The sequence below is a fragment of the Symphalangus syndactylus genome, chromosome 9 (assembly GCF_028878055.3).
Source record: "Symphalangus syndactylus isolate Jambi chromosome 9, NHGRI_mSymSyn1-v2.1_pri, whole genome shotgun sequence".
Classification (NCBI taxonomy): Eukaryota; Metazoa; Chordata; class Mammalia; order Primates; family Hylobatidae; genus Symphalangus; species Symphalangus syndactylus.
The window spans coordinates 120,231,061-120,247,247 of record NC_072431.2 but is presented as its reverse complement, the minus strand read 5'-3'; the positions used below and the strand labels follow the sequence as shown (position 1 = coordinate 120,247,247).

Sequence of the window (16,187 nt, the reverse complement as noted above, 5' to 3'; positions counted from 1 at the left end):
GTCTCTACTAAAAAAAAGTACAAAAATTAGCTGGGCATGGTCACTCGCACCTGTAGTCCCAGCTACTCAGGAGGCTGAGGCAGGAGAATCACTTTCACCTGGGAGGCGGTGGTTGCAGTGAGTCAAGATTGCGCCAATGCCCTCCAGCCTGGGTGACAGAGCGAGACTCTGTCTCAAAAAAAAAAAAAACAAAACCCAAAAATCTCAAATATAGAATACAGTTCATTTGTGCTGGATTTCATCAAATCACTAGAAGGAAGATCTTGTGACATTTTAAATCATAAATTTAGCAGGAAAATTTTTACCTACTTCTTTTAATTTTCTGTGGCAGTTTTTTAAACTTAAAGGACTCACAGATCAGATTTAGAAGAATGGTCTGGGCACAGTGGCTCATGCCTGTAAACCCGGCACTTTGGGATGCTGAAGTGGGTGGATCGCTTGAGCTCAGGAGTTCAAAACCAGCCTGGGCAACATGGTAAAACCCTGTCTCTACCAAAATTACAAAAATTAGCCAGGTGTGGTGATACACACCTGTAGTCCCAGCTACGCAGGAGGCTGAGGTGGGAGGATTTCTTGAGCCTAGGAGGCAGAGGCAGAGGCTGCAGTGAGTGGAGATCGTGCCACTGTGCTCTAGCCTGGGCCAAACAGTGAGACCCTTTATCAAAAAAAAAAAAAAAAAAGAAAAACCGTAAGAGAAGAAAGACTGGATAAGCATTATCTGTATCATTACGGTGGGTTTTTAGACTTTTTTTTTTTTCTGGCAGAGGTGAGGGGACAAGGAGTGGCCCCAAAGTTCTTTGGCAATATAAAAACTGTAGGAAAACGTCCATGTAGAGGTTGAGTATCTCTAATCCAAAAATAAAAAATCAGAAATTCTCCAAAACCTGAAACTTTTTGAGCACCTATATCACAATCAAAGGGAATGTTCCTTGGAGCATTTCAGACTTCTGATTTTTGGATTAGGGATGCTGTATAATGCAAATATTCCAAAGTCTGATACCTGAAATCCAAGCATTTCTGGTTCCAAGCACTTTGGATAAGGGATATTCAATCAGTATATAATTTTCTGGGGTTTCAGACATCTCTAGTAGCCCATCCAGGTAAACAGCCTCTGCCCAACAGGAGACTAAGCAAGCATTCAAATCCTTTTGGTGCTGAAATTGGTTACTCAATCTTCACGACTGAACTTTTTTGAGGCTGTGGTCAAGGACAGTGGCTGAGGAAGTTGAGGGCTCTGCTTTTGGGGCGCTGGCACGGGTGTGTGTGCCTCTCTCCCCGACAGTCTGGACTATCTGTTTCTCCTCTTGGGTGACCTCTTTTTCTGAGTCTGGCTGGGAGTTGATGCAGCCACCCCTGCTCCCTTTTCCAGATTGCCCTTTGAAGACCAGAGCTCAGGGGCTAGCCTCTCCCACTCTTTTCTTTAAAGGACTTTTCATTAAAAGACATTACATTGAAAGACTGTGTTAAAGGACTATACTACAAAGGGCTGGAGTGGGCAGACCCAGGGTTCTGGCAACTTACATCTTAGGGGTCCTCAACAAACTGGGAACTTAGATTTTTTCCTTGAAGCCTCTTTCCTGGTTTACAGTTTCACAGTTCTTAAGATGGTGTTTGGGTTTGTCATACCATTCTGTCTACTTTTGTATAGTTGGATTTTTTCCTAATAAGAACTTCAGAGATACGGTATTTGAGCTTTTGTTCTCCACTGTCTCTAGAGCCGGTTCTCAGCCTCCTTTCCGGCCCTGTTTTAGGAGGGCTGGTAGCCCCTCTCTCCCAGAACTTATCTCAAGTGGCACTTCTGTCTCTGTCTCCAGCCTGGCGACACCTAGTTTACCTGGGAAGTGTTCTCTTTGGGTGTTAACTCACAAAAAGGAAGAGATCACCCTCACCTGGGTTTTTGTTTATTTTACGCTTCTCATTAAAACAAAACATTTGATTCAGCTGCTTTGGCAATTGAGCGCAGAGACCAAAGTGCTATTTTTAAGATGTAACAAATAGCAGTAGTTTATTTTTATATTCGGGCTAGTGATGGGAAAGTGGCTGAAGGTAAGGCCAGGAGCATGAAGTAATGGAAAACATACAGTGGCACTGATGATATTTGCGAGAGAGGGTTTCCTGTGAACAAAGAAGACCATTAGCTACCGGGGTGGGAGGGACGGAGACGCTCCTGGAGTAATATTGCCATCTTGTGGCTTTTTGAGGCATTGCTATGTGGAGCAAGCGAAGCCCTTTCCAGTTCCTAATCATCCCAGAGATCACCAATTGTCTCAAAACGCCAAGTTACGTAATCTCTTTCTGGGCCCGGGTATGTTTCCCTGGATTTTTCCAAGCATCTCTCTCCCTTCCTTTTCCTCTCCTCTCTTCCCTTAGAAATTCAGTTTTCACCCCCCACCCCGGGTGTTTTAGGTTGCCCAATGTGATAAAGCAAATACTGTTGTTGGCTCTCGGTATTCGTGGTTCCAGGACCCCCCAACCCCCATACCAAAATCCCAGAGGCTCCAGTCTCATATATAAAATAGCATTGTATTTACATATTACCTATGCACGTCTTGTCATGTGCTTTAAATCATCTCTGGATTACTTGTAATACCTAATACAATGTATATGCTGTGTAAATAGTTGTTAAATTGCGTTGCTTTTTATTTGTATTATCATTTATTGTTGTGTTAAGGTTTTTTACTGTTTCTTTTTCCCTGAATATTTTCGATCCATGTTGAATAGGTGGATGCGGAACCTGAGGTTACAAAGGGGCTGTATTTAAAACCAATTTAAGGTAGATGTGATTTAAAGGAAGTTTTGGGGTTTTTTTTTGTTTGTTTATTAGATATGGGGTCTTGCTATATTGCCCAGGCTGGAATGTAGGGGCTATTTACAGGCACCATAATGGCACACTACAGCATTGACCTCCTGGCCTCAAGCGATCCTCCTGCCTCAGCCTCCTTAGTAGCTGGGACAAAAGGCAGTAGCCACTGCCTAGTCTGGAGAAAGTTTTTAATCTACTGGAGTGTAATTTAACTTTTGGGATTAATAGGTCAATTTACACAAGTCAAATGTCATTATAACTCAAATCTTTTAAAAGATGAATCTAGTTTAAATCAACACTTAGCAAGTGTCTGTTTGGTATTACCTATTATGCTGCCTGCAGAGGGTTATAGGGCTGGATGGAGCAGCTCAGATCTGGGGAGGGGAGAAGAAGGCCACTGACTCTGCCGAATCCCCGTAGTGGAGAGGAATCAACAGTGCTGGGGAGGCAGGAAGGAGAGAGTGGTGAGTTTTCACCAGGGAAGAGTTGGGACTTGAGAATTCTAAGCTTTAACTGATAAACCACGAGCCACATATAATATGGAATTTCAGTCCAGTGAAATAATTGGTAGACTCCCTAGAATTTTCTTACAAGCAAACCTTATTTGACAGCCCATCACATAAGTTATCTTTCACATAAATGGTCTCATTTACTCCTCTCAGCTATTTTGCGAGGCTGGCGTTACCATTATTCCTGTTTTGGAGATGATTGGAAATGTATTTTGACCACTGCTATTGCAAGGATGTGAACCCAGGACTTTTGACTCTTAGGTTTAATTCTCTTTCCACAAAGGATTTATGGCAAATAAGTTAAAGGTTTTCATATAGGTGGGCACCAAATTGGAATTGTCAGTTTCAAAACTGTCCTATTAGTACAAATAATTGGATAAAATATAGTTGGCCTTTCATATGCATGGGTTGTATATCTGTGAGTTCAACCAGCCTTAGATAAAAAATACTTTAAAAATTCAGTGTTGGATATGTAGAAAGTATTTTTTTACCATTTTTAATTGTACCTTTATTCAACTTAGTTCATTAAAAATGTACTTGTTTTAAAGATCCTACAAATAAAGTGACCACTCACTAACGTGGGCTATAGGTCACCCCTCAGCATGTTATTTATTTTTTTTTAAATCAGTATTTCTTATAGGAATCTTACTGATCACACAGTAGTTACAATAATGTCAGCTATCATGTATACGGTCTAAATGAGACAGGCTGGTTAAGAATTTACATAATGTAAAAATATACATATTAAAAGTTAGCCAAGTGGACAGACGCATGCAGCGGGGAGAGCAGGTGACAGGAACTGCTTTAATGATCAGTACAGGGCCCAGATGCAAGGAATCTGGGTTTCCCCTGTTACAGTAAACAGCTTTCACTAATGTATACAGGAATTCCATACACATCTAAACACAGGAGGGGAAATCGTGACCTGCTACATGTACAGTCTAAAGTGGTGTAACTGTGATCTTCCTGTGATACTCCCAAGAAAACTAAATAGTGGACCCCATGCAGGTAGTGAGAAGCACTAGTCTTTTATCACAGGTTGAACCTGAGGAGGTTTAACTCTTGACATTAGTATTTGTAAAGAGTGTATGGCTCCTTTTTCCATGTTTTCTCCACAACTGACATGCATTCAGTGCTGGGGAATTCTGATGGCTATTTGACCTAACAGTGATAACTGAATTACTATTAAAAATGTGGGAACCTTTTCAATAATATTGAGTTACACATTTAACATAAAAAAAAAAAAAACATGGATCATCCATAGCTTTAAGCCAGAAGGTAGAAGGGAGTGTGTCTGAATTTTAATGCTTTTAGTTATACTATTCTGTGGTTTCTACCGCTGTCCTAAAGAATGACACTGGTACGCTGCTTCTTTCCGTACCAATACAGGCACTAGTTTGAACTCAGACAAAAGCAGAAACAGAAGTGCCACTCTTTCTCCAGGGTCTTATGAGAAACTGGATCAATGTTATAAATTACTCAAGTTTCCTTTTGAGTGATATCTTTATGTGTGTAACTAGAGAACAAACCAAATAAGAAATGTCTACCCCTGCAAGAGTGTGGACTTTGTGTGTAGTTCTGTTAGGAGTCAGGAACCTCGAGCAGCAGTTCACAGTCAGCGCTGTTTTCTTACACACACCCCATTTACCCTGCGTTTGTGCCAACTGTTATGGCAAATGCGTTTTGCAGGGATTATGCTTCACAACTCAGGCCTACAGATCCTCTTAGGGAGATCTCTCTAGCTGAGTAGAAAACTTCTATCCGAAAAGGCGGTGGGTTCTGTGAACTTGAAGAGAAGACTCAGGGTCTCTCTGAAAGCCTTTAAATTACTGCTGGAACTGGAAGTTCCTATTAGTGAGAAAAGAGCATTAAGATAACTTGAAGGTCTATTTTATTGGCAACTTAGAATGCAAAGTATTTTATTTTTAAACTTTTAAAATTTGAAAACAAGCTAGCCTACATTAAATAATATGGTTTCCAGAGCTGAACGTGCTCACTTGTAGCTCAGTTTTTCTGCTTGAAGTACAAACACAACTTCTAACACTCCTAGGTGGGAACACGGCTGTTTGATGATCTGTGATTAGATGAACTGATCGATGTCAGGTGGCAACATCCCTTTTTTCCCTTGGTAAGGGTTTAAAAAATTCCAGAATAGATGCATTTTTCTAGTTTTACACTGACAGTTTCATCCCAGACGTCTCCTGGGAGGCATAGACCATGTACAGGAGTCCATCTTCATCCTTCTCACTCTCATGCACCTCTGAGACTGGTGTGGAGACGCTCACCATGCTGTCCGTTCACCACCAGGAGGAAGGCTCGATTAGCATTGAGCTGTAAACGCCTTCTAATTATCTTGATGAGCTCACTCATGTTGACATCTCGAACGTCAGGTACAAGGAACTTCGTTTTATCCAGGATAGGAAGCTGCTTCTCACCCTTGTATCGTTCTGTTATCACTGGGCTTTTGGCTGGATGCTGCTCTTGAATAAGTCGGACATCTACTCTTTGTTGGAAGGTTCGGCGCTGCTTGAAGGTCTTCTCCGCTGGCATGGTGGGGGGGGGCGGGGGGGCAGGGCGGGGATCCGGGTGGCGGCGGCGATGGCGCGAGGGTCCTGGTGGCTCCTGGGGGCGGCGCCGGCGGTAGAAAGTATTTTTTCTTGTCATTCTGTAAGCAATACAATATAACAACTATTTACATAGCTTTTACATATAACTAATGTACAGATGATTTAAAGTATAGGGGAGGGCTGGGAGCGGTGGCTGGCGCCTGTAATCTCAGCACTTTGGAAGGCTGAGGTGGGCGGATCACTTGAGGTCAAGAGTTGGAGACCAGCTTGGCCAACATGGTGAAACCCTTTCTCTACTAAAAACACAAAAATTAGCCTGGCGTGGTGGTGCATGCCTGTAGTTCCAGCTACTCGGGAGGCTGAGGCAGGATAATCGCTTGAATTCAGAAGGTGGAGGTTGCAATGAACCGAGATGGTGCCACTGCACTCCAGCCTGGGTGACAGAGCAACGCTCTGTCTCAGAAAAAAGAAAAAAAAGGGGGGGGGTGTGGAGAATGTGCATAGGTTATATACAAATACTGCATGATTTTATATCCTGGACTTGAGCATCCTCAGATTTTTGTAAACGGCAGCTAGTAATCAAAACCACCTACTGCTTAACAGTCCTGGATGCTGGTACTGCCTGTGGCCATAGTGAGGAGCCAAAAGCTATCTCTCTTTGCTCAGTGACAGGTCTGGAAGTCTCATTATTTCCTGGCCATCTCTATTGGATGCCCATAGACACCTCACATTTGCCTTTACTTATACCTCTCTTAAATCTGGGCCTTGTCCACTTTCTCAGTGAGTGGTGTCAGTTTCCATTCAGTTGGCAGACGCAGTCCCCACCTCCCTCAGTTGTCTATATCCAATCTATTTTGAGACGTGGTCTTGCTCTGTCACTCAGGCTGGGTGCAGTGGTGCAATCATAGTTCAAGGCAGCCTCCCTCTCCTGGGCTCACGGGATCCCTCCTGCCTCAGCCTCCTGAGTCACTGAGACCACAGTCATGTGTCACCATGCCTGGCTAATTTTTAAATTTTGTCTCTTTATGTTGCCCAAGCTGGTCTCAAACTCCTTGGCTCAAGTGATCCTCCTGCCTTGGCCTCCCAAAGTGCTGGAATTATAGGTGTGAGCCACTATGTCCAACCCATATCCAATCTAGTAGTAAATAAATCCTCTTAATTCCACTTCTCCAATGTCTCAAATCCATCCATTTTTCCTCATCTTGGAGAAGGTGCCACCTTCTATTGCCCATCCATCCTCCTGGAGCCAGAGCTGTCTTTCTAGAATGAAATCTGACAGTGTCCTTCCTGCTCAGGCCCCACCAGTTCCTCCCCATTGCTCTTAGCACAAAGCAAACCTTATTGGAGACTCTGAGTGTGATCTGAAATCTCCTCCATGATCTGGTCCCTGCCTTCCTTTCCAGTCTTTCTGGTTTTGAGTGTCTCCCCCTTGTCCCCTTCACTCGAGTCTCTCAGAGCTTTGTGTGTTCTTTCTGATCTTTCATATGGCCTTTGGACCTGTCTCCATGGCTGTGTAACAGATCACCTCAAAACTTAGTGGCTTGAAGCATCAGAAATTTATTCTACCACAGTTCAGGAGGCCAGAAGTCCAAAATCAAGGCGTGGGCAGGGTTGGCTCCTTTTGGAGGCTCTGAGCAAGAATCTGCTCCACGTCTCCGCCTCCATTGTCATGGGGCTTCTTCCTTGTGTCCCTGTGACCTTGTGTCTAAGTTTCTCCTTTATCTTATAAAGACATCAGTCATTGAACTTAGGGCCCACCCTAATCCAGTATGACCTCATCTTAACTAATGACATCTGCGAAGACCCCATTGCCAAATAAGGTCACATAGTGAGGTTCTGGGTGAAGGTGAGTTTTGGGCAAACGTTATTTGAACCACTACACCGTCATGTGCCAAGAATGTGGAATCCCCTCCCCACTTTTAGCTAAAACCGCCAGAATGGATTTAGTGTTGTGGAACCTCTAGACTCCTCCCGTGTGTGCACGCACCTTGCATGCACACATACGTGCACACTGACATGTGCTGGCACACACATGCCCAGGGCTTCCTCTTTCTCTCCCATGGTCCCTGGTGAAATCTCCTGTAATACCTTTTCATGCTTTCCCTCTGAGGTGGGGAGCGGGGGGGTACCCCTCTCTACAACCAGCTGTGGAAAATAGCCCGAGAAGCAGTGAATGGAGGCAGCACTAAGGAGGAGAGGGGTGTGGACTGAGTGAGGAAAGTCCCAAATCTTAGGATGTCTGGCGGGATAAAGCCATCCAGTCTGGCATCTCCCTACCCGCACCGCATGGCTTCCTCATCTTTGTATTCTCAGAGACAAACCCAGGGCCTGGGAGACTGAATCCAAAGATCAATTTATCAACCAGTCAATCCGTAGAGCAGTGGTCTCTCACCTTTTTGGCACCAGGGACCGGTTTCATGGAAGACACTTTTTTCCACAGACTGGAAAGGGCTGGGAGTGTGAGGTGGAGAATGGTTTCAGACGGTTCAAGCTCATTACATTTATTGTGCACCTTATTTCTATTATTATTACATTGTAATGTATAATGAAATAATTATTGTAATGTAAGAATAATAATAATTATTACGTTGTAATATATAATGAAATAATTACAACTCACCATAATGTAGAATCAGTGGGAGCCTTTAGCTTGTTTTCCTGCAACTAGGTGGTCCCATCTGGGGATGATGGGAGACAGTGACAGATCATCAGGCATTAGATTCTCATAAGGAACATGCAACCTAGATCCCTCCCATACGCAGTTTACAACAGGGTTCACGCTCCTATGAGAATCGAATGCCACTGCTGATCTGACAGGAGGCAGAGCTCAGGTGGTCATGCTTGCCTTCGCCCCGCGGCCCACCTCCGTCTGTGCAGTCAGTCCGGTTCCTAACAGGCCACAAAGGGGTACTGATCTGCGGCCTGGGGTGTGGGGACCCCTACCTTAGAGCAAAAGAGTTTTGGGGGTGTGGTGAGAATACCTTGCCCAGGTGAAGAAGGCTTCCTGGATTGGAATGCGGCGTCCAAACTGAGACCTGACGGGCAGCGAGCACTAGGCCAGGGGAAAGGTCTCCAGGGTGCCAGACCGCTGGGCAGATGATGGCTCTTCTGTCCACGGCACCTGGTTAGATGTCAGGAGTACTGAGGAGTGTGTGTGTGTGTGTGTGTGTGTGTGTGTATGAGCGTGTGAGTGTGTGTGTATTTTTGTGCAGAGCAAGCGTGAAGGAGACCAGCAGGAGCCATACCCATGAGTTGAAAATATCAGAAAGGGGAGCTATGACCTGTAAGACACATTGTGATTGTGGTGTCTTGGTCATTGTCCGTTGGGACCACAGGAAGGTCAGGGATGCACTTCTGCTTGGTCCTAAGGCTGGTAGTTGGGTGATGCGGGCGTGGGGAGCGGAGCCTGGTGGGTGTAGTGTCTGGAGCGGGCTGGGAGCAGCTCGGCCTGGGTGTCCGAGGAGCGGGCTGGCGCTGGTCGGGGCGCCCACCAGGGGGCAGTGCTGCCGGGCGAGAGCGCGGTGGGCTGAGGGGCGCGGGACTGCGGGGCTCGAGGCTGTGGAACTAGAAGGCGCGTGGCTGTGGGACTACGCGCTGGCGGGCGCGGGGCGCAGGGCTGCGGCGGGGGCGGCCAGGGCGGCTTTTGCCTCCCACGCAGGCAGGAGAGAGTTCTCGCGTGCCTGCCTATACTCGCCGCCGGGGATGTTTCCAGGTGAGCGGCCGTGCTGACTCTGGTCTGCAGAAATGCGCCCCCAGAGGAAAGCTCTGCGCTTTGCGGGAGCTCTTTAAAGCCAAGGTTCCAGAGAATGGATTTACCCCAAAGCTGATAACGCTAACACTTCTGCCACCCCAAGGCCGTGTTCATGCATTTATCTATACAAGATTCCCTGAAAGTATGTATGTTTCTGGCCCACCAGGCTCTGCCTCTTGGTGACTCCACTCCAGGTTTCAGTTTGGTTGCCCCCTTGACGGTCTAGATCCCTAACCCCCAGATGCACCAGAGCAGCTGAGAAACTGGGGCAAGCCTCCACAGAGACAAGCGACTTGGGGTGTGTGTGGGTATATGGGTGTGGAGAAGACAGTGAGCAAGAGACGGAGCTCAGCCGTATAGATGCCGGTAGCACCTACCCTTCCAGTTGTGACAACCTAAAGTGTCCCAAACATTGTCAAATGTCAGATATCTGGCGAGGAGAGCCGGGAGTTGTCCCTGGTTGAGAACCACTGATTTAGAGATTGTAGCTTTCCTTTTCCATTGCTGCTTATGGGTTAAGCCTCAAGTCTTTTCCAGAGGGGTTGGATTGTGACTTGTACAACCTCTTCCCGGAGACTTCCACCCACCAAATTGAAAGGGTCACAGGCTGACTCCGGGGGTGAAGAGTCTGGGTTCAACCGAGGAAGGGGACAGGGGCCTCCTTTCCTCCCATGGCCTCGCCTGCAGCCTGCGAGCTGGGGAGAAAGTAGCTGCTGGCCTGGCCGGGGGTGTGCTCTGCTCCCAGTTTCTCTCTTCCAACAGGTAGAACATGAAAGTTGGAAGAGATCCGAGAGGGTGTGTAGTTCAACACCTGCCCCTTCCCTTAAAAAAGTGTTTACGATGAGAACACTGACATTCAGAGCCCTGAAGTGTGTCTTCCAGGGCTACGTAGCTTTTATGAGGTAGAAGTAAGACCTGGCCCAGGTGTCCTGACTTCCAGCCTAGAGCTTTTACTGCTCCATGGGCAGCCTCTCTGAGTCCCCTATTAAAATGCAGTCCCCCTGGAGGGCACACACCATAAACTAGATGAGTGGCTGCTTAATAAATGACCCTGAAACTTAGTGGCTTGAAACAAAAATAAATAGTCTCTCAGTTTCTCTGGGTCAGGAATTTGGGAGCAGCTTGGCTGGGCAGTTCTGCCTCAGAGTCTCTCATAAGTTTCAGTGAGATGTTGGCCAGGGCTTTTGAGTATAGACTTTGGTCAAGAACCTTCTCTTGGCCGGACGCTATGGCTCACGCCTGTAATCCCAGCACTTTGGGAGGCCATGGTAGGAGGATCACTTGAGGCCAGGAATTTGAGGCTAGCCTGGGCAACTTGGTGAGACCCTGTCTCTACGAAAAGTACAAAAATAAGCCGAGTGTGGTGGCGTGTGCCTGTGGTCCCAGATACTTGGAAGACTTGGGTGGGAGGATTGCTTGAGCCCAGGAGGCCAAGGCTGTAGTGAGCCATGATGGCACCACTGCAACTTCAGCTTGGGTGACAGAGTGAGACCCTGTCTCAAAACAAAACAAAAACCCACAAAAATCTTCTCTAAGCCTCAATTTTCTCATCTGTAAAATGGAGATAATAACAGAAGTTATTTCATAGGCCGTTACAAGGGTTAAAAAAATAATTCTTTTGTGGCAGAGATTTTCAATTTCTTACTCTAATATCACTTCCTCTTTCTTCCTTTGTAATAGAAGCTCCAATATTTAGCTGGAAAGATGGCTGCCTGGAATAAAAGTCTGCATTTTTCATCTTTTTTTGTTTTTTGTTTTTCCAACCAGTTCTGTTTGAAGACATGTAAATAGAAGTGGTATATGGCACCTTTCGGGGAACTTTCTTTAAAAAACAGTATCTCCATTTGCTCCTTTTATTCGATGCCCTCCTCTACTCTGCTTCCTGGAATGTGGATGTGATGGTTGGAGCTCTGGTTGCCAACTTGGAACACGAGGATGAGCAGCACACCCCTGGGATGTTGGAGTGATGGACTGGAAGGAGTTTGGGTTCCAGAAAGTTTTGTGGAATTGTCATACCAGTCTTGCACTGCCTATGTGATAGAGAAATAAAATTAAAATTGTTTTTTTTTCTGCGGGGCGCAGTGTCTCACGCCTGTAATCCCAGCACTTTGGGAGGCCGAGGTGGGTGGATCACTTGAGGTCAGGAGTTCGAGGCCAGCCTGGCCAACATGGCAGAACCCCATCTCTACTAAAAATACAAAAATATTAGCCGGGTGTGGTGACCCACGCCTGTAATCCCAGCTACTTCAGAGGCTGAGGCAGGAGAATCACTTGAACCCAGGAGGTGGAGGCTGCAGTGAGCTGTACTCCAGCCTGGGAGACAGAGCAAGACTCCACCTCAAAAAAAAAAAAAAAAAAAAAAGTTCCCCTTTTGTGTTTTGAAAAATTGCCCTCAAACATTCTACTATCCAAGAGAAATAAACTTTTATCTTGGCCAAACAGATATTTTGTGCTTTCTGGCTCATGCAACTGAACTGAACATCCCATTTGCTTACACTGTTAGCAAATGCCTGGTAGTCAGGAGGTGCTCAGTACCGTGGTAAGCATTTTGATTTCAAAGCTGGGGTCAAACCAGCCAACCACCTCTCATAACCTGGATGTGGGGAGAGTAAAGGGGACAGCCAGGACAGTGGAGAAAGAGCTCTGGGGTCAGGAGACCTGGGTCACAGTTGCAGCTCTCCTCTCTCTGCCTCAATTTAAGTTTAATTTTATTATTTATTTATTTTTGAGATAGAGTCGCACTCTGTCCCCCAGGCTGGAGTGCAGTGGTGCAATTATGACTCACTATAGCCTTAACCTCCCAGACTCAGGTGATATTCCAGCCTCAGCCCCCTGAGTAGCTGGGACTGGAGGCATAGGCTACCACACCCAGCAATTTTTAAAATTTTTTGTAAAGACAGGGTCTCACTGGGTTGTCCAGGTTGATCTCAAACTCCTGGGTTCAAGCCATCCTCCTGCCTCAGCCTCCCAAAGTGCTGGGATTGCAGATGTGAGCCACCATGTCCAGCCTCCATTTTATTTTCTTTAATTGAAAGGGGCTAGAATAGCTCAGGAGTTTTCAAACTTTTTATAGCAGTAGGAATTGTTCTTCAAATGGAAACCAATATATAAAAAAGATTTAAGTAGAACTTTGGAGCTATCTAATCCTTTTGGTTCCATCCCCCAGACTGCCCTGGGGTGATCCTCAAGGCTTTAAAAGGAGCATAATTTGAAAAACACAGAACAGACTGATTCTCCAAATTCTCTCCAGGAGCAGCAGTCTATGACTTTAAGGGGCTGAGCTGAGCCGGAAAACATGGTCAGGTTTTCTAGAATGGCCACAATCTGGGGTAAGGGTGGTGGCAAGCCGCTTCGAGGTCCTGGGTTCCCATGAGGCCTCTGGCTCTAAGTGTGCTGACAAACCTGTGGCTTCATCTCAGTGAAGAAAAGCACATTAATTCATAGTCAGGTGGCCTCAGGAGTCTCCCTTTTTGTAGTTCTAGGCTATATATCGCATTGCATTAGCCAGAGGTCAGTAGACATCAGCAAAAACAACAGGAACATGGGAAATTGCATTTTGCTGGTGCTGCAGGATTGAAAATGTCAGCTCTCTCTGGCTACCTGGTGAAGGAATTATGCCATGGCTCAAGAGATGGGGATGAAAACCTTAGCTCATCATTTGAAAATTGTGCATTACAGACTTTGCTGTGAAATATAAGCATTGCTGTAAAATGCAAACATCTTTGTCCCATTGTCATGGTCACTGTTCATCGTTGAGGTCAATAATAGTGTAATCACTGGGTTATGTGAGGACGGGATGAGGTAATACATGAACATTCAGTGATAGGTTATTGACTATTTCTTCTTTAGAGGCCAAGAGTTGGGTATTAGTATTTTTCTTACTAAGTTGAAAGAACTTTTGGTAAGGAAGTGAGCCTTTCGAATATAGTATTTACTGTAAAATTTTCCCAGTTTCTTGTTTTTAAATTCTGGTTGTTATTATTATTGGTATTTAACACACAGATGTTGAAAGTTTTAAGTAGTCAAAACTGTTGACCTTCTCCTTAAGAACAGCAATTATCCGGGTGTATGCCAGGCATCCAGGCATGAATGCCTCTGAAGTCCTTTTCAAGCATTGGCTTACTGAGTCCTCATAACAAGCCGAGGTAGGTACTATCACTGTGCCCATTTTATGATCAAGGCAGTGGCCCTTGGTACATTCCCCACCTAGCACATCCCCAGATGGCACATGCCCATTGGTCACAGAGGCCGAAAGATACTAATATCCTTTAAGGAGAGGCAGCAAATGAACATGCAAAGGGGGACAGGCCTTGGGGCGAGGTGGGGACACAGAATCTCAGTGCTAGCCTCTGTAAAGTTTGAAACAGCCTTGCAGGGACTTCTTGTAAGCCCAACAGGGTGTGACATTCTGAGAACCACAGATAAGTTCTTTTAGTTTCTTATACCCCATGGCCAGAAAAAACAGATAAGTTCTGAAGCCTACCTAGTCTGGAAGAAAAATAGGAAAGAAGTATTAACCAGAGCATTTCTTGATTCCAGACTCTCACTGCCTCAGCCTGGAGACCAGGATGGCACCCCCAAGTCCTTTCAAAGTCATCTGCAATGGAAACTCTCTTGCTTTTAGTTTTTCCCAGGACAGTCAGCCAACCAACCACTGGGTCTGGCAGGCTGGCTATGGAATAGAGGCTGGAGTCCTGATTTGAGCTTGCAGAGGACTGGTCCTGCCATTTAACAGCTTTGGGAGTTTGGGCTTTGTAAACTACAAAGGGCTGTGTGTAAAAGCCTAAGGTGCCATGAATATCAGGCTGGGGACAAGTGACCACCTTCCTGATGTAGATACTGAGGAGCGTTTTTTTTTCTTTTTTACTATGCTTTCATCTGCAGCATTGTTTGATGACTGCCCCAAACCCTCCAAGTCAAGTGAATACTTCTGAGCAGGCTGTAAAATCCATCACTGGGCCCCTTTTCTTCTTCCAAACTGTACACCACCCACACTGAATACCTGCTTCCCTCTAGGCCTGGGCACTTCTGTTCCCTTTGCCCAGCATACCTTCGTCCCTCCCCACATTTTCAACACTTGTACTTCTATTTTTCCCTTAGGATTTCATTCATGTATCACCACCTCCAGGAAGCATTCCCTGATAACACCCTGGCCACATCCCTGGAGGCTGGTTTATATGCCCTTCCTCTGTTTCCACAGTGACTTCTATTTTCTACTTACCATGAGGCACATCACACTGTATATCTGTCTTTACCACTGGATATGTCTTGTTTATTCTATTTGCAACATTCTAGAATCCCTGAATATTTGACAATGTATGCTTTCCCTCTACCATATGGCATGAGTGAGACCAGGGTTGGAGCACTGGTGCATGCCTGTACAGTATGTTTTTAAGCTACTTGCTTGGCCTCTCTGTGTTTGCACAAATGGAAGATGGGACTAATGATAACTGAGACTTAATATGGTAGCTGTGAGGACTATGAGAATCCACTGAGAGTGGAGTGAACCGTGCTTGGTACAGAATAGTGGTGGGATTATGGAATTCAAAACGAGCAGCTGTTGTTGTCATCAGTGTATGGCTGGCCTGGATCCATGATACTGATGTGACACCATTATTTATATTGTGGGTCAGATTCTTCCATTCTTGTGGGTAAGTTCCATGAGGGAAGGTCTTTGTTCAGCTTACAGCTGTATCTCTGTAGCTTAGAATAGTGCCTGGAACATAACGGGCACTTGGTAAATGCTGGTTGAATGAGTGAATGAATGAGGTACCAAGAGACCCCATGGGATCATTAATCTTGGTGGCCAGTCCAGTGTCCCCTGGTGTCCAAGACTTCTTTTATGCCTTAGAATCTGGCTAGTGTGTGTCTCCAAAGAGCCTTCACTTAGCCCAAACCAGAGGTTCCCAAACATTTTTACCAACTGTCTTCTTTATCATAAGTTTGAGGAAAAAGTTATTTCTCTTGAAGAGAAAGCAAGAAGTAAGAGAACGGCCTGTTTTAACCTCCAGTGCCAAACGCAGCCTGAAACACACACGCCCACATGGCTCCTGTTCTTGGGAGAGAGGCACGGTAAAGTGGCATCTGGAAGAAAACCCAGTTCAAGCCAAATTTGTGTCAACTCCTTCTCTGTCAGCCTGTGCTTCCAAGCACAGTATACCAAGATGACAGCTCTACCCAGCTTTCTGCTTTTTCTTCTTTCCAAAGAGAACTTGGATTAAAAAAAAATCTTAAGATGCCTAGAAAGAAATTTCTAGCCTACAGATTAGCATTGTCTATGATAACTTTCTGTGGTGATGAAAATGCTTATGTGTGCTGCCACTAGTTATCTGTGGCTGTTGAGCACTTGAAATGTGGCTGGTGTGCCTGAAGAGCTGAGTTTTCAATGTAATTTTAATTAATGTAATTTAGATAGCCACATATGATTAATGGCTACGGAGCCAGGTGGACGGGATAGTGGTGTGTGGCTGAGAGGAGAGGGCTGCAAAGGGGGCCTCAGATAGGGATCTGACCCTGAAAGTCTTCTCTTGGCCCTTTCTGGGGGACTGGAATCAAGA

The 16,187-nt window shown here is 45.6% G+C and overlaps 2 protein-coding genes across 5 annotated transcripts in view; one reads left to right on the top strand and one right to left on the bottom strand.

Moving 5' to 3' along the window:
* Positions 1–16,187, top strand: part of ACER2 (alkaline ceramidase 2) — a 150,880-nt gene that overhangs the window by 49,824 nt on the left and 84,869 nt on the right. The window contains exon 6 of one of the 4 annotated variants that reach the window (XM_055294151.2): positions 11,398–11,691. The exons of 2 other annotated variants lie outside the window; for them this stretch is intronic. In XM_055294151.2, coding sequence (XP_055150126.1) covers positions 11,398–11,421 — 24 coding nt within the window. In that variant the 3' untranslated portion in view covers positions 11,422–11,691. Of the gene's footprint in view, positions 1–11,397; positions 11,692–16,187 lie in introns of those variants that run through there. One more of the 4 variants, XM_055294145.2, reaches the window with a different exon arrangement.
* Positions 5,484–5,862, bottom strand: LOC129490352 (microtubule-associated proteins 1A/1B light chain 3B). The gene is given in 2 exon segments (XM_055294154.1): positions 5,484–5,604; positions 5,606–5,862. Coding segments are annotated over 2 exon segments (378 nt in total).